Here is a 23,682-nt window from a genome sequence, read left to right on the forward strand (position 1 = left end):
CCATCCACAAAACTTTTAAATATTAAAATTTTAATTCAAGAACAAGCCAAAATCAAAAACAAAAAAAACAAAAAATAGACACACACCCCTCTTATACAAGTTGTGGTGGAAATTAAATATTTTAATCTTATACACAGCTCCTTATAACTTATATATATATATATATTACTCCCAACAAAAAAAAAATGAAACAAGAAAGAATCAATTTTAATTTAAGTTCCAATCCAAAACTTATATTTTCTCTCTTTTGATGTCACCAAATTCTTCATCCTATATTCATCAAGAGAGGGTAAATTGAGTTGTTTTTACTTTTAAGATTACGAATTTTATATTTTAAGAAGGTTTATTTATCGATATCTTTGAGCGATTTCATTGCCTGTTATAGCAGGTAATTTGTCTTATTTTTTATTACAAATTTTAGAGTTTTTAAAAGATTTATCTATCGATATTTGAGTGAGTTGTAGCAGATAGCCTATCTTATTATCGAAATTACAAATCTCATATTATGAGGAAGCTTAGTTGTCAAAATGTTTCATGAATGAGTTAATTATATGTTGTAGCAAATAATTTATCTTATTTTTAACATTACAAATTTAAGAGTTTTAAGGAATGAATTATAGCAGGTAATCTATCTTATTTTCGAAATTACAAATCTCATATTATGAGGAAGCTTACATGTTGATGTTCTTTGAATGAGTTGATTATCTGTTGTAGCAGGTAATTTGTCTTATTTTCAACATTACAAAAATTTAAGAGTTTAAGGAGAGACTTATCTACACATTTAACTAATTTATAACAGATAATTTATCTTATTTTTAAAATTACGAATCTCATTTTACGAAAAGGCTTGCTTGTCTATATTCTTTGAATAATTGATTATCTGTTATATCGAGTAATTTAGGTTGATTCTCAATATTACAAATCTCACATTTTAAGATGCTGGCATTTGTGTGATTCTTATCTTTTAGTGACTTGTTATAGCATGTAATCTTATCTTACTTTTAATATTACTAATTAATCTTACATTTTTATTTTCTTGAAGGTTAATTATACTTATAGTATTTGAAATAATGCTTGCTCTATCTTCATCATTGAGCTACAAAAATGAAAGGGAAAATTATGATTTATTCCAAGATTTTTCCCATGGGAATTTAATCGACACCATCAATTTCGATGACTTTTTCGATGAAATCAACGGTGGAGATTTACTGCCAGATTTCGAAATTTTTTGTGAAGAACCTGCTATTCATGGAAATATGAAATCTAAGTCAAAAGAAGCTAAAAAAATCATCTAGCAAAATCAAAAATCCTCAAGGAAAGAAAAAAGTAAAGGTAAACTTTTTTTCTTATTATTAATTATAATTTATATTCATCGTTATCGTAAAAAATCTAATTATCGTTGACGGTTCTAGTCGTAATTAAGATTATAAATTTCATGTGTTAAAAGAACTAAGTAGTAATATTTGTCGATATCCTTTTTAAGTGTCTTGATGATTACCTCTCATATAGAAGATAATAATTTGTCTTTATCTTTTAAGATTAAAAAATTATTTTAAGTGTCTAATGCAGTGTCGGATTCAGAATTTTCATTAAAGGGATTTAAAAAAAATTTAGTGATTCGAACTCCTAAATCACTAAGTCAAACTCTAATCTTTTATTTAGGAAGTTCAAAATCAATATATAAACATACAAATTCTTTAAAATACCTCAGATATACAACGTAATTTTTTTATCGAAGAGATTCGAATGAACCCCTCGCCCCTCGGCATACTCTAGGTCTGCTCCTAGTCTAATGATAGCTTAAATAAACTTGTAATGTTATTCATGCAAAGTAAACATCATCAACGATTTAATTTTTTCTCAAAAATTTAAGTTATATATGTTGATATGACAAAATAATGAATTTTTTAATGGATAAGTTATAGGTTAATGTTTTACTTACTTATTTGTTTGTTTATTTAATTTTTGTTTTTTTATTAATAAAATGGAAGTTTAATTTCTTGAATTATGTGAAGTTGGATTGGACTCCAGAGCTACATAGGAAATTTGTAAAAGCAATAGAGAAATTAGGTGTTGATAAGGCAGTCCCATCAAGAATTTTGGAGCTTATGGCAACTCATGGTCTCACTAGACATAACATTGCTAGTCATCTTCAAGTAAGTTTCATCCGTGAGATTTTCGAATTCGAGTTTTAGATATAAAATTATTTATTATATTTAATTTATATGATATTTTTCATTTTTTCAGAACGAAATTTATGTATATATAGACTATGTAAAAAGTGTTATACAGTGACAATAATTAATAATTTAAAATACTTTAAAGACATATGAACAACTTTTAGTCAAAGAATAACTTGTTCTCTTGAAATTTGAATATCGCCATTTTTGCAATTTGGGAGTACTCTCCATGATATGAGAGTTTTCAACAAGAATCAAAATCAATTACGAATATCGAACATCAAAAAAAAAGAAAAAACTTATTCAATTAGTTTTGATTGAAACGATTTTCAAATTTATATCTCATTTAAATTTTATTGTATGAGTTAATTTTATTTTATATAGGTATGTATTATTAAATTAACGTCAGGTACAATAAATCTTCAAGATAAGCATAATATGATAACATAAAAAGAAAAAATCAACTATAATAAGTTATATTGACTTGATGGTGTAAGAATTGTGCACATTTTTTACTATATGTAATTTAAATTCTTGTTATATATGTGAAGAAATATCGAGCTCATCGAAAACATTTACTAGCGAGAGAAGCTGAAGCAGCGAGCTTGAACCATAGGAAGCAAATGTATAGCGGAGCCACCACAATCGGAGGCGGAGGAAAGAGAATTTTGATGAACCCCTGGCCCGCACCGCCAACCATGGGTTTCCCACCCATGGCTCATCATGTTAGACCCTTACATGTTTGGGGGCATCCACATGTAAATAATTCATTTTGGCATCCACATTATCAAAGGGTGAGTCATTTTTTTATTTTCGATTTACTCAATTCTAATCTGACTCAATATATAATTCTAAGTTAAAAATAAAATTTTAAAAAAGTTGTAATTGACCATGACATATTTAACATTTGTATGTTTATAATACTTTTTTTAAAATTATTATAATATTTGTGTGATTAATATATATTCATAAGAAGTATTATAAATTTCATCATGTTCAATTAAATAATGCTATATAAATTGAAATATATTTTGTAGGTATCGAATTCTCTTGTACCAGGCACTCCTTGTTTTTCTGCGCCAATAACATCAGCGGTAACTATTTTATCGAATAATTATTACTAATATTTAATAGATGTTTGATCATACAATTTGTGAAGAGAAAATTTTATTTAAAATTTTGTAACCAAAACTAAAATTCTTTTATTTTATAATAAATATAATAAATGTGATTTAATAATATAAAAATTGCTTCTTTTTTTGTTTTTTGACTTATATAGACAAAATAATTTGATGCAGAGATTTGCAGCACCTCTCATGGTCCCAGGCATCCCACCAAGCCCTGCCATCATCAAAGTTGACACAGTTGCCTCTGATTTGCACCCCGTGAGCCTTCTTTCTATTCCGATTTATCGTCACATAAATATTTTATCGCTCTATTCATATCATAAGTTTTTAAAAGTCATATATGCAAATAGGAAAAGGGTCTGATATACCCCTTAATTTTATCATTTAGAGCTGATATGCCCTTTGTTATGAAAGTGACTCATATATACCCCTACTTGTAAACAAATGGCTCACATATACCCTTTTCCTCTAACGGAAATGAAAAAAATAATACTTTTAATCTAAATTTTTATTATTTTTTTCTAAAAAATATAATCCCGTATGAGTAAATTTAATCCTCGTCAAATATATTTTTTTTGACTTTTTTTGTTTCAATGACTAATTTATAATTATATTTTGATAATCAAATTTATTTATGTTTCACTAATATTCTTGTAAAACTTATTATAGATGACCAAATTTTTTCTTCGAATACGAAATTAAATTACAATACACACAAAAAAAAATTGTTTAATTTTTTATTCTTTAAATTAAGGAATGAAAGAAAAAACAAAATAAGAATAAGAAATTCAAATAATTATAATAAAAGAAAACAAGAAATAATTTATGTATGAAAAAAATTAAAATATACCTTGAACTTTGAAAGAAGAATCATATATACCCCTAAATAATTTTTAAAAAAAATTAGAAGTAATAAATATAAATTTAAAACTAATTTTTTAACTTCCGTTAAATGAAGGGTATTTGTGAGCCATTTTATAACGGCAGGGGTATATGTGAGCCGTTTGTATAACGGTAAGGGCATATATGAGCCACTTTTATAACAAGGGATATATCAGCTCCAAATGACAAAGTTGAGGGGTATATCAGACTCTTTTCCCTATGCAAATTTAGACATTCTAACCTGGTTTGATTGTGTCATTTGAATACTATTTCAACATATAAAATAATTATCTAGACGTACATTTTCATAATTCATATGTCACATCAATATCGAATATTTCGTAAGACACTGTAGAAATAAGTTAGAGTGTGTTCACTTGTCAGTTGAGATCAATTGAGATATCTAAATACACTACGCTCTTAATGTTGGAGTGCCTACTTATTAACTAGCGTGTGCTCACGCATTAAGCCAGGTAAAATCTTTCCTTTTTTTTTTAGTCAAAATTTTTCACTAAAAAATTTCATCTTAAAAAATTTAACCTCTTATATACAATATAATTTTTTTATAAATTAATTTTTTCCCCGATTTCTGACATATTATCTTGATGTTGTTAACAGTCAAATGAGAGCATAGATGCAGCTATTGAAGATGTTTTATCAAAGCCACAATTGCCACTTCCCATAGGACTCAAACCTCCATCAATTGACAGTGTGTTGAATGAATTACAACGTCAAGGGATTACCAAAATACCCCCAACTTGATTTTATAATAATTTCGAGTTTTTTTTTATCATGAATTTTCTATTAAAAAAAAATAACTTAAATTCGACGATATTTCTTGCACTTGATGTATCAACAATGAAGAAAAGAAGAAAAGAAAAAAAAAGTATTCAAAGGTCTTTGTTATGTAACACGTGAGATAAGAATTATAATTTCAAAACATATTTTATATGAAATAAAATACTAATAATCAATCCTATGAAATATTTCACTATATTAGTAACTTTTTAGGTTTGTGATACTTTTTTGTTCTTGTGTCTGGTTGGGACAATAACAATTACTGAACTTAACAAGGGCCACACATGCATGGAGTGGTCAATTTATGCCACACTATTCTGTTATTCAGAGTGTCAAAAGAATATGAAAAATCAATTGAAAATGATTGAAATCAAATTGATTTAATAAAATTGTAGATTTGTATTCTAAGTATATAATCGTTTCGAACAATTGAGATGATCTTTTTAAGTTATGAAAAAACTAAAAGAATTTGAATTGAACCAAATAATCTTAGATATATGTAAATATATTTATACATTAACAGCGACATGTTAAGTTTAATATATAAATATATTTTTAAAATATTTTTCAAATATAAATATAATTTAGGTCCTACGCTTCTGGTGACTATGCGACTTTGAGTCTTTGCTTTTTCATTAGCTTTTACTTAATTATGTTGAAAATTAAAAGATATTGTAATAGATACTCTATCAAACAATACAAAAAAAATCTATCAAAACACTTCTATTAAATATTTAATATCAAACAATACGACAACTTAAGATTTTACATTCTTATCTTTTTGATGAAGAATTAAAGTGTTTCTTCAAGATATAACCAAATCGTATCGATACCGATACCAAAGAGAAACCAATATGATTAGGATGATTTTAAAAAGTCTAATTTTAATTATATATTATAAAATATCTAAATATTGAGATGATATAACTTTTTAAAAGTACTCGATAAAATCGTACCATTGACGTCTTGACTATCACCGATTGATAACCTTTCAAATGGGAGAGCTTATTGCATGAATAAAAAGAATTGTTCAATTCGAAATCGATCTATTATTTCTTTTAAGTTCTCAATTAATTTTTTCGATCTGTTATTCCTTTTAGGTTCTCAATTAATTTTAACTCTAAAAAAAATATAAAAATGATAATAATGAGACTTTTTTTATTAAAGTAAATTTGATTTAAGTTGTATATTTCAAGGGCAAACTTGGACCTCTAAGGATGAGATGATTCAAAAAGATTTAGATTTTCAACATTAAATGTGAAATATAGTTTATTAACTACTAATAATGCATAGTTAGTCCCAAATATCATTGTTTTCATATCATTTGATATAAAATGTCGTTTTATGATATTTGTTCATAAATATCGAAGAATGCTTTAATTTAGTTTCTATTATTTATTTCAAATGTCACTAATAAATGTCATTATGTCATCAGTCACCACATTCTTTGTGGTGGTTCTATTAAAAAGAGAAATCCTAAGATAGAGTAAGAAATTAAAATTGAACATCAAATTTATGATAATTATTCAGATTTTCAATTAAAAATTTATACATATTTAATGAAATATGTTAAATAGAAGATATTCAATTTATTCGAATTCATAATAATTAATATATCTTCCCTCCACCCTTACTTTATATATTCTACTTCAAGGCTCAAAAGTCTAGACTTATCCACACCAAATATTATATGCCCATGACAAACATGTTCGTGGCATAACACATAAATGTATCCTTCAATCTAATTTTATTTGATAATTATATTTTTAATTTTGGATACGTATAAATAGACATTTATATCAGGGAAAAAAGTTTAAAATATATCTGAAATTTGATCAAAATGTTGTTATGAAACCAAGTGAAATGACCTTTTACCTTTCTGCACTATTTAATAGTATATTTTAAAGATATATATGTGTCTACATAGACATAAAAAATATTGCATAATTATGAATAATAGTAATGTGTCCAAATATACACATATATATCTTTAAAATACACTATTAAATAATTCTAGAGAGTAAAAGGTCCTCCATAAAGTTTGATATAGTAACAATAATCTCGGCCAAAGTTGAAATACTTTTCAGATCATTCTCTCTTTAAATTATCCAAAATTAAATAAATAGATTATGCATTTTATGTGATAAATATTTCTCTTTAACGATACACAAATAGACATTTAAATTGGGGAAACTTACATAAATATACTAAAATAAAAAAAATATTTACCATTTATAGCAATAATATCTTTTTTTCACTTGATCACTTTTAATTCATTTTTAATACAAGTTTAATACATATTACAAATAACAATTTATTATTCATATATAATACAAATTTTAATAATGGATAATACATTTATCGCACATTTTAATACACTTATAATACAATATGTCAAATTTTTAACAAACAAACATAATATATTTCAAAAAACAATTATAATTCATATATATTACATACATAATTCACTTTTAATTCATATTGTAGATTTGACATAGCATTGTTATAAATGATAATAAATAAAAAGTATTGCTAAAACTAGTAATTATTTATTAAAATGTACTAATTTATGTAATTTTTCCTTTAAATTATCGTTATGTTAATCTAAAACAAATGTGTGTAAAATGTTACATAAAACTATAATAAAGAAATTCAAACATAATTTGGGAAAATGTTTTAGTATTTTTGTGCATAAATCGCATCGCGTATTATGCTTTGTTTTGTTTGCTTCTCCTTTAGATAGCTAATAATTTATCATAACACCATATATATGATTATATTTTAAAAAGGAAAACTTATATAAATATACTATTATAAAAAAAATATTTATTATTTATAGCAATAATATTTTTTTTCACTTGTTCACTTTTAGTTCATTTATAATATAAGTTTAATACATATTACAAAGAACAATTTATTATTCACATAAAATACAAATTTTAATGATGAATAATACATTTATCACACATTTCAATACACTTATAATACAACGTGACAATTTTTTACCAAACAAGTATGATATATTTCAAAAAACAATTATAATTCATATATATTGAATACATATTTTACTTTTAATACATAATACAGATTTAACAAAGCATTGCTATATATGATAATAACCAAAAAGTATCGCTAAAATCAGTAATTATTTTTTAAAATGTATTAATTTATGTAATTTTTCCTTTTAAAAGGGAATTGGGTCGGGCCTTGTTTGTCTTATTTTAAATAAATACGTGATTAAAAAAAATTAAAAAAGACTTTTGAATCTTATAATTTTAGATTAAAAATATGCTTAATATATTAAAATAACGTCTAATTTTGTAAAAAAGTTCAAATCGAGGAATTGGTAGAATATGCATGTTTTTTTAACGAATAATTAAAAGAAAATAAGAATAAACAAATTGAAACGGAGGGAGTTTATATAACCCTCAACAAGTTGTAACCGAGGCTTATTTCAATTGATATTTATATGTATAATTAAAAAAGACATTTATTACGGGTGAAAAGATCTCAATCTTCTCTAAAATATATATATATATATAATAGTAAAAAAAATAGGGGTACAAAATTATTAATAAAATAAGTTCACGGGTAATAGTACCTTAATATAATATAAGTGTGTCTCTGATATTTCGGACATAGGTTGAGAGAATACTTATGCATTATCTCTATTCTTTTCGAAATCTTTCCTCCATCAAAATTCTTTACTTCATATATATTTATTTATTAAATGTGATATGTTTGTTCTTGTATGATCGATGAAATGTTACATTAAAATAAAAATTACCTTATATGCACGGGCTATCTTGTACGAAGGGGTTCATCTGAATTCTCTTTGACGAAAAATTATATTATTTATACATGATTAAAATAATTTTATATATATAATAGATGTCGAACTCTGTTCAACTACTTCATATATCTATTTCTATATATTTTTGAACTTCGAAAATCTTGACTCCGCATATATATATATATATGCATGCAAAGATATAGAAAAAATTTCCATCAGAGGTTAGATAATTAGTAACCGTCTAAAAAATTTCATACATAAAACTTGAATTCTATTTAACTTCTTTTAATTGATGAAAGGATATTTTTATTAGTAAAAAAAAAAAAACAATTGCGTGGGGAAAAAGAAAAGCTTTATTTTTCAAAATATTTATATAGAGTTCGTTGTATGTTGCTCATTTTTACTTTGAATAGCTAATCATCTCTGTAGAGAAAATTCAGTTTTCTTCTCGATTTTTTTCCGATAGGGTTTTTAGCAGAATGTCGAAAACGCCGAATCCGAACAGTACCGGTTCTAGTGGTAATGCCGACGCCGGAAAACCCGCCGGAGAAGAGGCGACAGTGAAAGTTCCCTCCAAGGATTCAAAGAAGAAAAATGACAAGAAATGCGAACATCTAGTAAGTATCAATGAGTATTATTCGATAATTTTTACAATTTTGAAAGGTTATCACTCGTTGAGTTATTGCAAGAAGGAAATGGGAAAAAGGATTAGTACTTGATGTTTTATTTTGGATACTATTTGATAGTTTAATTATACAAATTTGTGAGTTTAGAATGTTTGTAGTTAGTTTTAGCCGTATTAGTTTATGAACAGTACATGCAGACCTTATACTTATTCTATAGAGATAGAGAGGTTGTTTCTGATAATCGCTCTGCTGAAATGAAGCACTTCCAAGAAGTTTAGAAAAAGGAAATACATAAATAAGTGAAGTACTGAAGTAGAAGCAGTAGTTATTGCAAGAAGAGAAAAGGAATGGGGAAAATAGTATTAGTACTTGATGTCTTTTTTGGATACTATTTAATAGTCAAGCAACATTGTCTTGATGGTTTAATTAGCTGTATAGTTTTCAAAAAGTTAAGTAACAGTGCAACAACAACATACCCAGTGTAATCCCACCAGGTGGGGTATAAGGAGGGTGAAATGTTAACAGACCTCACCCCAAACTCGTAGATATAGAGAGTCTGTTTCCAAAAGACCCACGGCTTAAATTAAAGCATTTTCAGGCAGTTTGGAAAAGGACATACGTGAATGAGATTAGTAACAACAACAAAATAATGTGGAATGGAGAGCAGTACACAACATACAATGGAAAGAACAATAACGAAAAAATAATAATGCGATAACCAAAGCGCAAAAAGACATGGATGATAGCCGAAATTGAAGAACAGGGGGAGTAGTATTTCTTATTTTTAGATAGGCATTTTAGTTTAATAGAATCAGGGAGAAGTAAAATTAGTTGAAACAAAACCAAATACTTCAATTAGCCGACTCTTTGCAGCACTTTTTACTTATGTATGTATTATTTAATTTATATACTTACTTATTGTGTTTATGATATTGTGTTCAGTCTGAAGAAGATTTGGCTCTGAAGCAGCAGCTGGAACAGTGTGTGAAAAGAATTCAGGATGCAGATCCTGGACTTCAGAAGGTTGCCCTGGAGAGCATGAGGTTTTTCTCTCTTTTCATAATTCTTTAAATTTCATTTAGTATACTTGAATGCAGAGTTGACAGTGACCCAAATTTTTGTTTGCTTATACTGGACTGATGAAATGTAGTTAAGTATTTATTGGCTCAAAAGGTGTTTATGAAGCTTTTCTGTAGAATGTAACCTCAGGGTTATTGTGCACTTCAATTTTGTTAAGAATTTCTGAAGATATTAATTATATTTGAAGAAACTCTTGGGACAGTTATCATCGTTCATGAATGCGTGAACTGACTGTTAAGACTTCCATTTAATCCTTTAGCACACTTACTTTACAAGAGTGTAATAGCAGGTGGAAGAGGGTACACTCTATGATTAGGACAGACGTGTAATCAGTACACAATCATATTGATGAGAGCTTTATTTACAAGAGTGGTAGTACTTAGTAGCATATGGAAGGGTCCCTTGTTCTTTTTGTTTATGATCATAGGAGATGTGCCAAGTACACCTATGATTAGAACAGTGTTTTGGACGGCAAAAGGCGACAAGGGCCTGCCTTGCCACGAGGCTAGGCGAGCTCGCCGCTTGCCTTTTTTAATTAAGGCGCCAATTAATACCAAAAATTTTAAGTTTTAATTGCATATATAAATATCCAAAATCTTAATAGCAATATCCGCAAATATTTCAATTCAGAAACTAAAAGTTTAGAACTTGAATGACTCAATAATTCATAAGACAATTGACAAGCAATACTAAATTAAGTGGGCAGATTTCAGTGAGCAGTGAGCACTGCAACAGACTGAGCACTCAGTTCACTACTACATAACCACTGGAAAACAGAGCACAGTGACATAGTCCCCACTCACTACTGGAAAACAGAGTAGAGAAGAAGAAGAGAAGAACTGAAGCAGAAGAAAAAAGTAGGTCTTCTCTCGTACCTGGCAGCAGTCGTGATTCACGAAGAAGCTCCACTCTCTATCTAGAAGGGGTCGCGACTGAGGAGAAGAGGAGCGCAGGTCGCGAAGGTGAAAGTTTGCAAAAATACCCAAAAAGAACCCTACTATGGCTTTTAATTATTAAATCAGAGCTTAAAAAAAAGTGAAGCCAGTTGCCTCTCCTCGTCATTGCCTTTTCGTCGCCATAGCTCGCCATTTTCTAATTGCCTCGCCTTGCTGCAGATAGGCTATAGTACCTCGCATCGCCTTGTCGCCAAAGGCGAAAGGCAAGCACCTTTCACAACACTGGATTAGAACTTGCGTATCATTAGTACATTATCATAAATGCAAGAGTTGCACATCCAAGGGTGTGGCTTAGTGGTTAATTAAGTGGGTGAAAACCTTGGAGACCACGGTACAATTTTAAGCAGAGAATCAAAAACTAGGCAATTTCTTTCCATTTACCTATTCCTTGGACCTCTGCGGGTGGAAAAAAGACATATTTTTTTCAAAAGAAGTATGTATAAAACATTGTTGAATTAGAACTTGACAGTCCGTACAAAACATTTGATGGACTAGAACCTGCAGCCAATGACCAAATGGATATTTAAAATCAGGATACGAGACTCACTTATCACCTATGCATATTTGGTTGTGGCATTTTGGAAAATACTGTTTCTTGTCCTTCTATTACACAGTTTGAGTTGAGCTGGGATACAAGAAGATATTTGACTTTTCTAACTATAGTAAACATATTTTTAAAATACAAAAAACAATGTTGAGTCGATCTATATACTAAACAAAAAAGTCAATGCATAGTTGATGTATCATATCACTATATATTAATAAAAAAAAAGTGTGGTACATCAACAATAGAATGTCCATTTGTTGAGTTGTGTTGAAGGTAAATGTTATAAGAAGAATGACATGAAGCTTATAAATAAAAAAAGAAGAATAACATGACATAAAGAGTTTCAACTGCCAGAAGTTGTTGAAGTTGTTGACAATTATAGAGTTTATCTTTTCTCTCTTGCAGGCAGGAAATACGTACTGCAACAATCTCCATGACGGTTCTAAAACCACTGAAGTTCTTGCGTCCCCATTATGGAACACTAAAGGGATTTTATGAGAAAATGCCAGATTCTGATTTGAAGGCATTGACTTCTGTCCTGCACTTCTCTATCCTGATATCTGAATAAACTTTTACATATTTTAACTTCACTGAATGCAGACACTTCTGGCAGATATTCTCTCTGTTCTGGCTTTGACAATGTCTGCTGAAGGAGAAAGGGTATGTTCTATATATTCTGTTGATATGCTATTAACTCTTTGATGTGAGCTAAAGTATCTTTATTAGCTGTAATAGAGATTCTTAATTTTCCTTGGTTCTTACAGGAGAGCTTGAAGTATAGAGTGTTGGGATCTCAAGGTGACATTGGTTCCTGGGGGCATGAATATGTAAGGTAAGACTTTTTTTTTCTACTCCAGTTATCCTGAAATATTTAGTTGTACCAATGCTGTTGCAGACTGTAAAAGTCAAAAAAAGTTTGATGGTAGTTGGTTGCAATGATAAGATGTTAGTTGTTCTCCATATTACTTGATGTGTATGCAAGTGTGTCTCGTCATTTCTGATTTCTTCCATATCCATTTTCGCCTGTAATCTGTGAAAAAAATATCAGTTTCCCTCTGCATTTGGATGTTGCTGTTAATTGCTGACTGTTTGCGACAGGAACTTGGCTGGAGAAGTTGGACAAGAGTATGTAAGGCTGGAGGTCGGTGTTCCTTACTCCCGAGGTTCTTGTAAAGTGTGCACAGAATGTAGCTGTCAACAGTTCATACAGCACAGAATGTAGCTGTCAACAGTTCTGCATCTGTATCTATTCCAATTTAATTTATACAACACATTTTCCATTTTGGGATGTTTGACACCATGTTATTTGTACAACTTTTACCACTTTCAAGACTTTGAATTCATTAACTTATTCATATATTAACTTTAATGCGATTTTGTTCCCTTTGTTCCCTTTGCGACTAGTATTTTAGCTTTCCATCTTCACTAAAATGTTTTACGAGTCAAATTAACAATCTTGACTCCATGCTCAATCAATCACGATCACATAAAATGAAATGTATGTTTATTCTCACTACTGTATCTAGTGTTTTTACTAATCCGTGTTTTCATTACAGCAAATGTTTTACATGTAGAATTCCTTTAAGATAGATTTTTCTTCAACACTGTGCAACAGCAACATAACCCAGTGTAATCCCACAAGTGGGGTTTGGGGAGGGTAGACTGTACGCAAACCTTACCGCCTACCTCGTAAAAATAGAGATGTTATTTCCGATAGGCCTTCAGGCTGTTTCTTCAACATTGTGCCTTGGCCTAGAATCCAGTGTTTTCTTGGAATTTGGATAAGAGAAAAGAGTTCCTGCCTTGAGATATATTTCTATGCTTATATTTATGCTCTTTTTATATGTATTATTTTCAGAGTGAACAGGAGCGCCCACTTTACGATCTTATGGTGCCCGTGCAACAAATTGTTTCTTTCTACTTTAAGGTATCAATAATCACATACGATTTTGTGTTATGAATTGTAACAAGTTGCAAGACAGAGCATAGGAGGTTGGCTACCATATGTCGTGCTCCTGGGCAGATACATAAATCTCTATGTATTTATCTACCCTTTACTTCTGCCAGAATGTTCAATTGATACCTTATTTTGCGATGTAGCATAATGCCGAACCTGATGCTGTGGATCTTCTAATCGAGGTACTCTTTCTTTCTTGATACTATGCATCATTTAGTATACTAGCATGTGTATTAGTAAGACTCGTCGTTGCATAAATTCCAGGTTGAAGACCTTGATCTCTTGTTGGAGCATGTGGATAGCAGCAATTGTAAAAGGACATGCTCTTATCTCACGAGTTTGGCAAAGTAAGTAGGCTCTGAGCATGTTTGTGGGTATCCATTGTTGAATGTCTGAATCCCTTCTATTTTTCTGATTGTGATGAGTTCTAGAAGAACCTCTGTATGCCAATCTATACGTTTCTCTCTTCCTTTATAACTCTCCTTATCTGTATTTCTTGTCTAACCAGAATCTTAGATGTTGAATTCAGCTTATGTGTTAGGACTTACTGTTTTATCACAAATGCTGATATTTGCTTCTCAAGCGGTGTTGTTTATCACTAAGTTAATAAAAATCCCAGAAAGGGTATATACTCCTTTGAGCATCTTGAACATGCATATACGTGATCTCATCTTCTGTTACATTGTTGAAGGTAGTTGATTGTAGATTTATGCTTGAAAAATTAAGGAATTCTCACACGAGCTTTCTTGGTTTTCTATGTTAAGATATATTCTTTCTTGTTTACCTTTGGTGATGAGTTGCTTTCTCAAAATGGTCAATTCATATTAAAGCATCTACAGAGATTCCAAAACAATGCAATTGAAAGCGAGTTAATCTCAGGGGCCAGAGCATGGTGTCTAATAATTATAATTGGTTTGGTTCTGTTTGAATTAAAGTATAACCTCTGATATACTGAGATACCCTTCCTAGTACCCTTTGGAAGACAATATTTAGAGAACAGATAGCATTGTGGATTTGAAAATTTCAATTAATACTGTGTGCTGTCTGATTGATGGTCTTATGCCGTTTGCCACTCTTGCTTGAGAAATTGATAGCTCCTTTTCCTCTCTAAGGCCAATTTGTTGCTCTCTACCATGTTGTAGACGGTATGCGCTTACCACCATGTTGTACCTTTTTGAATGCAGGAATGATACTTTCTTTAATGTTTTTCTGTATGTACCAATCTTCTTCCATCTGATTTCTCTGCCTACAGCCTCTGCTTCACATCTCATGTCTTTTTCTGTCTTACAGATACCTTCCTAGGTTTGATGAAATAGTGGCACTTGATTATGCATGTGCGATGTACATAAAGTTTAAGGAGTATCCTCTCGCACTTGTGACTGCATTAGCCATGGACAGTATGGAGGTATGCACTGCTTACTGTTACTAGCTAATTCTTTTGGATTCTTCAAATAGACTCTGAAGTACGTATGTCAGAGACTAGTGGATCTTAAGATTGTAAATTCTGAAATCTGAGTACTTGTAATTTTTTTTGATTTTCATCACTCTTGCAGAATATAAAGAGTGTTTTTACATCATGTGATGATAATCTACAGAAGGCGCAGTTCTGTTGCATCCTTGCTCGTCATGTAAGTTCTCCATTGTGTGCTATTTATATTAGTCAGTTCCAGCATGTAGAAGAATCCTAATTTTCTTTCTGTTTCTTCTCTCTGGGTCAAAGAATACCTCTAGTTCAGATTCTTGATCTCTGAGGTGTTTTAACAATGCCTTTTCACTACTCTATTATTACTGGTGAAATGTCCACTAAGTACTTATCAGAGAATGACACATTGAACTGTAAGTGGATTTTCTTTTTATTTTAAAAAATGAATTGCATTGTATGTTTTTATTATTCGTGCAAGCTCAGAGTATATAGATGACCCAGTTTTTATATTAGACATCCTAGGATCCTTGTAAAATTAGATAGGATTCAGTGTTCATCTATTGTTTTCACTCTTCTGGATGTAGATTAATGATGTAATTTTGACTTCCAGCACTGTGTTGATTTATATACAGTCTGTTACCTTGTCAAAAAAGAAAAGTAGAGCTATTGCTAAATTATTTATTTTGTTTCCCTGTAATATCGATTTTGCCATATTTTCCCTGCTGGGTGTATGGCTCTCTTCAGGTCTTTTCAAGATAATGTTGTGTTAATTTTAGATCAAAGTTGCTAAATTTGCGATTTTGAATCACAGGGTCAAACATTTGATCTTGATGAAAAGTTGTGTGCGAGTAATGAAGATCGAGAAGTACTGCAGGAAATTGTTAACAATGTGATATTAAGTGAAGGGTATCTTGCACTTGCTCGTGATATTGAGGTCATGGAACCCAAAACTCCTGATGACATATACAAGGTTTACACTTGTACACAACACCTCTCCTAATCATGCTGGATTTGCATATACTGTTGCATCTGTTCGATATTTCCCTATTTGAAGTGATTGGCTTGACATTGTCCTGGAGGTATATGTTACAGTCCCTGTATATCTGCTTTTGTTCTGCAACAGAAGTATCTCATGTTATTTATTGCATTGTTTTGCTAGCATCCAGTTCCGGTTATTAATTGTTGATGGATCTGCTCATTTCTTTAAATAGTCCTTCTACCTTGATTCATCCCCCTTCACCCCCACCCCCACCCCCACCCCCACCCCACACACACCCTTTTTCATGGTCAAAATAAATTTGGGAGTAGCTTATGTCAGTTCCTTTTGCACCTTGGTTGGACTTGGCCATTTGAACAAAGATATAGAACACATGCTCGAACAAAAGATCTGTTTTGGATACTCTTGTCATTGCTAAAAACATTTCATCTGCAGAAATTTACCTGTATTTCTTAGTCATTATCACAAAGAAAGCTTTGTGTAATTGAAACTTAATCAGATCTTATTTCGATTTGTCAGCTACATTTGCTTGATGGCCAAGCTAGTGCAGAGCAAAGTGTCGATTCAGCGACACAAAATTTGGCTGCTACATTTGTCAATGCATTTGTCAATGCTGGTTTTGGGCAGGTAAAATGAATCAAATTGTATTTTTCATACACAGGTGTGCACACATAGATATATGTCAGTATTTTGTATAGCTTGTTATATATCAGTATCCATGAACAACTCTTGGTACTTCTCTGCTGCAGGATAAGTTGATGACAGTACCATCAGAGGCCACAAGTGGTGGTTCCTCTACAAGCTGGCTTTTCAAAAATAAAGAACATAGGAAGGCTAGTGCTGCAGCAAGTTTGGTATATGGTTCTTTTAACTCTTTCGACTCTCCTTGTTGAGTGCCTATATCTGCAGCTACTGATTGTTCTTTCACGAATTTAGGGAATGATCCTGCTTTGGGATGTCGATTCTGGGTTTGCACAACTTGACAAATATCTCCATAGTACTGACACCCATGTAGTTGCTGGGGCACTATTGGGAGTTGGGATTGTAAACTGTGGCATCAAGAATGATCTTGATCCGGTGAGATTCTTCATCTAATGTTTATCTGATGTCTACCAATTCTCTCCATAGATCTTCATATCCTGATATTTCACTCCTTTCTCTGTGCAGGCATTGGCACTTCTTTCTGATTATATTCGCAAAGATGATCCTTCAATCAGAATAGGTGCTATAATGGGTCTGGGTCTTTCTTATGCAGGTGCTCGGAATGAAGAGGTAATGTTCCTATTTCTTCTTTTGGTTAGACAGGAATAAAACTTTCTGCCCTGTCGTTAAGTTCATCCTTAGTTTACAAAGTTTTACCTTCTCTTTGAGACTCTATAATGGATATGTACAATGTTACATTGAGTGCTTGCTGTTTTTCAGATCAGTAGCATATTGATTCACATACTTGAAGATGATAAGGTGTCCCTTGATGTAATTGCATTCACTGCAATATCATTGGGCTTGGTGTACGTGGGTTCATGTCACCGTAACATTGCCGAGGAACTCATATATGCATTGACTGACCGAAGTGAGGCAGAATTGGGAGAGCCCCTTGCTCGTCTTTTGCCACTGGCTCTTGGTCTTTTATACCTTGGGAAACAGGTAACTGAAGAAGTTACATGCCTCAGTTTCTAAGAGGCTGAAGAATATCTGAATTAACTGCACTTCTTGTAGCATGTGCAGATTATCATTTATATCAATATGGCGATATGAATATCTGTTCAACATTGTTGGATTGCATAACTTCTTATTTTGATTTGGTATCCCTCTGTCATGTCATATAGGACGAGGTTGAGGGTATAGCTAACCTTTTGAAGACTTCTACTCTCCATAAGAAGATCAGAAAGCATTGCCTTATGATCCTCCATTCTTGTGCCTATGCTGGGTCAGGCGATGTACTCAAGGTGCTAGAAGTTTCCCGCCTTCCACTTCTAAGTGATTCATAATTGCAATTGCTGACTGTTATTCTTCTCTAGGTCCAACACTTTCTTGGTCAATGTGGTCGACATCTTGTAAAAGGTGAAAGCTTTCAGGGACCAGCTGTCCTTGGTATTGCGATGGTTGCAATGTCTGAAGAGTTGGGGATTGAGATGACAATACGCTCACTAGAACATCTTTTGCAGTATGGGGATCAAAATATCAGAAGAGCAGTTCCATTGGCTCTTGGCCTCCTCTGTATATCAAATCCAAAGGTAAGGATATCTTGAAATATCTATACACCAGATTTCTTTTTCCATTTAAATTTCTTTCCTCACTTCTTTTCTGTGTTAATGTTCTGGTTTTACTTCTTCTATTGACAAGTTGTGGGATGCCTGTTTCTCTTTACTTCTGCTTAACTCTTGGTAACATATTTTTTTCCCGGTTCTGGCTTGGACAGGTTAATGTCATGGACACTCTGAGAAGGCTTAGTCGTGATATAGACATTGAAGTAGCAATGGTAAAGAAAGTAGCCATGGTATTTTGGATGAGTGTAGTTATTTGTGCTGCTATTGGATTGTTACATCTGAAAACTTCTCTAAATTATACAGGCTGCTACCATTTCCTTGGGATTGATAGGTGCAGGAACCAACAATGCTCGGATAGCTGGCATGCTGCGTTACCTGTCCAATTGCCATCGCAGATATTCCAGCCTTCTTTTCTGTGTAAGAAAAAAAATCAGTTATTCTTTTGTGACAAGTCCATATCCTTGTGTTTACTCACCCACTTACTCTAATCATTGGCATCTGCTACTTCTGTAGGTGCGGATTGCCCAAGGTCTTGTCCATTTAGGGAAGGGCTTGATAACTCTCTCACCATATCATTCTGAACGATTTTTGTTATCTCCGTAAGTTCTTCTATAGAAAAGTATTCTTCTCCAAACCATTATGCAAGTCCATTAGATGCTTATTTTACTAAACATACAATTTGAGTTGAAATATTTTGTGTCTTCCCTAAGTTAAAAATTTTGATTTTTGAATGAGGTTGGTTGTTTTGTAAGTGAACAAGCATAGATAAACAGAGAAGTGCCACTAAAGATCTGTTATATTCTGTTTCTTTAGATTTGTTATCTTAAACAACTAAGTCTCAGTCCTGAACAAACTGAGATCAGCTGAATGAATCCTCACGCTGTTCCATTACAGCTCAACTCATGTCAGCATTGACATCAAATAAAAATAGAAGTTATAATACTTTAATATATATAAATAAGTTTCTTTTTAATATATATTTAATAGTAATAATAATTGATAGAAGTCCTCTAACAAGATATCACCTATCTGGATTTTAGGTCTACATTGTCCCCTTTTAACACATTGTTATCTTAAACCTAAAATGAAAATTGACATGTATAATTAAACCCGATGCTACCCGTGTTTTTGTGTAACTTTGAACCCTCAATATGTTTAAGTCTTAAATTTTGAACTGTTCCAGGACTGCACTAGCTGGACTGATAATTATGGTCCACATGTGTCTTGATATGAGGTCCACTATCTTGGGGAAATACCACTATCTGCTTTATTTTCTGACACTGGCGATGCAGGTTTGCTGTTTCTTTTGCCTTTTGTTTGGTTGGCTGTGGTTTTAGCACAAGTTCTGTTTAATCGTTCATGTGTTTGCAGCCAAGGATGCTTATGACTGTGGATGAGAAGTTAAAACCTTTGTCAGTGCCTGTTCGAGTTGGGCAAGCTGTTGATCTTTTAGGTCAGGCTGGTCGACCAAAGACGATTACTGGTTCTCAGACACAGTTGACCCCAGTTCTCCTTGGTGCTGAGGAACGAGCCGAGCTTGCAACAGAGAAGTATTCTACTTGTTTGGGTTGTATGAATGATAAGTGCATGTTTTGTCAACTGAAATTAATATTGTTGTTAAAATGCACAGGTACATTCCTCTCTCGCCCATTCTTGAAGGCTTTGTCATATTGAAGGAGAATCCAGAGTACAGAGATGATAACTAGTCATGTACAAATGAGTTGTAACTAGAAGACGTTGATGAGGTCAGAGATTTAATTGTCTATAACTAACCTTTGTAAGTGTAACACTGACCAAAACTTACTATAGCTAGTGCAACAAATGTTGTCCACTTGTATATCATTGCTAACAGCTACTCATCACTGAGATTGAAATGGACATCTTATGTCTTTGATTCTTCTATAACATCGCCTTTAAATAGTGTACACAAAATATCATTTGCATTTGAAAATTTATGCAACACACAAAAATAAGAACAAAACCCAGAGACATTTCCATGGTATGGGAACATATTATAAGGGCTGAAATGCTGTCATTCTGGCACATAAAATTCAAGGAATGCAATAATTAACAAATAAAACAAGAATTGGACTCGACAACTTAAAACTACCGAGCTATTAATTAGTTCCCTCTACTCATCAACATTCACCAACTCATACTCGACTAAAGAAAGGTTGTTTTGATCGTTAACAGCAATATCAGCAGGTTCAGTAATCTCAACGCGGCCCCATTTGTCTACTGCAAGCCGCATGGAACCCTTGAACATGTCAATCTTTGCGTTCCTCAGAATCACAGTAGCACCTGGCTTCATTAAATCAACTGCATGTACGAGGAGAGGAGTAAGTATTCCAACACAATACGTTCAATAAAATCACCCTTTACTTTTGATTGGATTATCAATCTCATCTTTTAAGTCTTACGGCACAGAATCACAATACAAACTATCTCAAAGAGAAGATTTAAACAAAACACAACACTAACAACATCCCCCTTTCTCTGATTGCATATCACTAACCATTATCCGAACTTTTCCACACAAAAACACAATTACAAGTGTTCTAAGGAATTTGCCAGCCGAAAACAAACCACATATTTTTATACTGGTAATGTGCTATATCACAAATCACAAACCAGACACGAAGATGGCGCCAGGAAGATTACAAGCAATGAAAAGCCTCCCCACACAAAAAAACAAAAATAAAGGGTTCCATCTCTAAAGCTTCCTATTCCTGTAACGCGTCGATGAATCTAACATGCCAATAATAAGTCTATGAAATCTAACATGCCAATGATAAGTCAATGAAATCACTAAAGGTGTGACCTACTGGTCACTGAAGTGGGTTGAGAACCATGAGAGCTAAAGTTCAACTTCCGACGAAAGAAAAAACACTAGGTGATTTTTTCCATCTTTCCAAACCTTGGAGGACAAAGTTACTCATGTTTGTGGTCAGTGTGGAGGTAGCAAGTACCCCTGAAACGTGTTGAGGTGTGCATAACTTGACCAGACACTACGTTTATAAAAGATAAAATCTAACATGAAAACAAATCAAATAGTTTTCCAGCAACCAGAATATATAAAGCCAATAATCAAACCTCAACGTCTCCACGAAAATGATAAAAATACAACTAGTTGGTCAATGTCTAGGTCATCATTGGTACAATTTCCTAACAAGATGAGGTGAGCAAGTTATTCCAAAGCACAATGAGGTTAAACATTTATCGGCAGCATGAGATACTAGCAGTTACACAGAGAACAATAAAACCCTGAATTCCAATAAATAAGCAAAGCCACCAAAACTCGTAATAAAATTACAGAGCAAAGACTACTTGTGATCTATCTTTAGCATAACATAAAAGAAAAAAAAGTAACACTCATGCTTCAAAAACATTTAAGCTGTACATTCATATTTCTTTAAGTTCTTCAATTCTTCAATGCTACATCAGCACAGACGTCTGATTTTACGAGTTCCCTTTACTTTTTCCATTTCATCTTAGCATATGTATCTTCCATCATTCTCATCACAAGCTTTATAAGTCACCATTACATAACTCCCTTCCGTCCCAATTTACGGCTCGTAGTGTAAAAATGAAAGGGAAACTTCAGCCCCCCCTTTCCATCACAATAATAGCAATAATTCAGCAAAAATTCTAGATTATTTAGAGTTAGCTGTACAAATCCTCCATAAATTTCGCCCTATTTGAGCATGTTCGATTCTAATACACAACAATCTATCTCTAAACTGGATCATCGAAAGAATAAAAAACCAAAAATTGAATCAATATAAAAAGGGAAACACAAAAGAATTAATCTTTTTCCCCTTTCATTTCCTCAATAACAAGAAAAAACACTAAAATTTTGAAGGCTAAAGCAAAATTGCAGAAATGCAAATGTATAAATATATACCCTGTTCGTTGCGAGCAGTGAAGAGGATGGACCCTGTCTCATCACCGATGAGGCACTCGGAGATCCGTGGTGGAGCACGAGAATTTAACGACGCCGATACTCTGCCACCACGGCCGCCGCCGCCGGTGGCCTTGACAGTGTTCGATTCAACAACTTTAACCGTCAAATTATGACCATGTGTTCCAGGTTTTAGGCTTTCCACTTTGACAAACACCGGCTTCTTCTTCTCGGAAGTTGTCGCTGTACTGGTTGCCGCCGGTGTAGCCGTCGTAGCCATCAGAAATGTGTTAAAACCCTAAACAAAATTCCAAATGAAAATAGAAGAGAGTAAAAAGAAGAAGAGTGAACAAAAAAACAAACTAATTAGGGTTTTGAAAGTGTCCTTTTTTATTTTATTTTTTCTATTTGAAAATTAAATAACATAAATGAATAAATAGTTTTAAAAAATTAGATAAGAAATTAATAGAAATAGCAAAAACATAAATAAAAAATTATTAAGAATGTTTAATACCTTTAAAGGAATGACAATAAAATGAGACGGAACGAGTAAAATTTTAAAAAAAATGTTCAACAATGTAGGACGGAATGAAATTTGCTCCTCTATATATATATCTACAGATATATATATTCAAATTTAGTTATAAAAACTTCGATAATTATTATATAATAAAATTAAAATAATATAGATAATTATGTATAACATATTCAAAGTATCTTTATCTTAAAAATAGAAACAAGTATTGAAATATAGATATATAAATCAAACAATGTAATAGGGTGGAAATATGATTTAAGCATTTACGTTACTTTGTAGGCTAATCCAGTGTATCATTTTCCATGGATGGTTGTAGTAGGGTGGTACTTATGGTAATATAATTATTTATCTTTTGTAAAATGTTTTCCTTTAAGTTTTGAGAATATAAAATCGTTTTTAATAAAAAATATTTTACATTCTAGATTTGAATTAGAATAGTTCGATAAAATATCAGATTAGGTAAAGAAATTAATCACAGGAAAGGTAACATAAATTTCCTCAGTTAACTATCTGATATATTCTATTTTAGTCGATTTAAAAACAGACGTTTCTTTCTTTATATACAATTATTTAATTTCAACTTTTCTCATGATATATTTAAAATCTCAAA

At 31.8% G+C, this 23,682-nt stretch overlaps 3 protein-coding genes across 5 annotated transcripts; 2 read left to right on the plus strand and 1 right to left on the minus strand.

Moving 5' to 3' along the window:
- The first annotated feature begins 230 nt into the window (after positions 1 to 230).
- GLK2 (transcription factor GLK2) lies at positions 231 to 4,951 on the plus strand. The gene is given in 8 exon segments (NM_001279323.2): positions 231 to 388; positions 1,043 to 1,286; positions 1,288 to 1,332; positions 2,016 to 2,156; positions 2,732 to 2,974; positions 3,218 to 3,274; positions 3,479 to 3,565; positions 4,808 to 4,951. Coding segments are annotated over 7 exon segments (933 nt in total). The 5' UTR covers positions 231 to 388; positions 1,043 to 1,070.
- A 4,165-nt stretch (positions 4,952 to 9,116) lies between these two features.
- On the plus strand, positions 9,117 to 20,837 carry LOC101261464 (26S proteasome non-ATPase regulatory subunit 2 homolog A). 3 transcript variants are annotated; one of them, XM_069290643.1, is made up of 26 exons: positions 9,117 to 9,397; positions 10,349 to 10,449; positions 12,395 to 12,512; positions 12,590 to 12,649; positions 12,754 to 12,821; positions 13,088 to 13,130; positions 13,848 to 13,916; positions 14,090 to 14,128; positions 14,211 to 14,293; positions 15,131 to 15,157; positions 15,237 to 15,351; positions 15,500 to 15,574; positions 16,181 to 16,339; positions 16,886 to 16,993; positions 17,116 to 17,220; positions 17,303 to 17,443; positions 17,534 to 17,638; positions 17,789 to 18,010; positions 18,193 to 18,312; positions 18,385 to 18,600; positions 18,786 to 18,845; positions 18,937 to 19,050; positions 19,147 to 19,232; positions 19,817 to 19,925; positions 20,005 to 20,183; positions 20,264 to 20,837. In XM_069290643.1, exons 1-26 carry the CDS (start codon positions 9,260 to 9,262, stop codon positions 20,337 to 20,339), a joined length of 2,736 nt encoding a protein of 911 aa, XP_069146744.1. In that variant the 5' UTR covers positions 9,117 to 9,259; the 3' UTR covers positions 20,340 to 20,837. The 3 variants fall into 3 exon arrangements, with proteins under 3 accessions (XP_069146744.1, XP_004248480.1, XP_069146745.1); XM_004248432.5 differs by lacking the exon at positions 15,131 to 15,157; XM_069290644.1 differs by lacking the exons at positions 9,117 to 9,397; positions 10,349 to 10,449; positions 12,395 to 12,512; positions 12,590 to 12,649; positions 12,754 to 12,821 and having other exon boundaries at positions 13,114 to 13,231.
- On the minus strand, positions 20,625 to 22,933 carry LOC101266979 (uncharacterized protein At4g28440). The gene is made up of 2 exons (XM_004248129.5): positions 22,538 to 22,933; positions 20,625 to 20,952 (listed from the first exon to the last, which is right to left on the minus strand). The coding sequence occupies exons 1-2, from the start codon at positions 22,812 to 22,814 to the stop codon at positions 20,765 to 20,767; spliced, it is 465 nt and encodes a 154-aa protein (XP_004248177.1). The 5' UTR covers positions 22,815 to 22,933; the 3' UTR covers positions 20,625 to 20,764.
- Positions 22,934 to 23,682: the final 749 nt, after the last annotated feature.

Source organism: Solanum lycopersicum, chromosome 10, assembly GCF_036512215.1.
Source record: "Solanum lycopersicum chromosome 10, SLM_r2.1".
In the NCBI taxonomy this organism is placed as follows: Eukaryota; Viridiplantae; Streptophyta; class Magnoliopsida; order Solanales; family Solanaceae; genus Solanum; species Solanum lycopersicum.

Coding starts and splice junctions, on each gene's coding strand:
- LOC101261464 (XM_069290643.1), top strand. CDS start 9,260: ATGTCGAAAACGCCGAATCCGAACAGTACCGGTTCTAGTGGTAATGCC. Junction 12,513..12,589: donor TGCCAGATTCTGATTTGAAG/GCATTGACTTCT, acceptor CACTGAATGCAG/ACACTTCTGGCAGATATTCT. Junction 18,601..18,785: donor TCTGTATATCAAATCCAAAG/GTAAGGATATCT, acceptor TGGCTTGGACAG/GTTAATGTCATGGACACTCT.
- LOC101266979 (XM_004248129.5), bottom strand. CDS start 22,814: ATGGCTACGACGGCTACACCGGCGGCAACCAGTACAGCGACAACTTCC. Junction 20,953..22,537: donor CACTGCTCGCAACGAACAGG/GTATATATTTAT, acceptor TCGTACATGCAG/TTGATTTAATGAAGCCAGGT.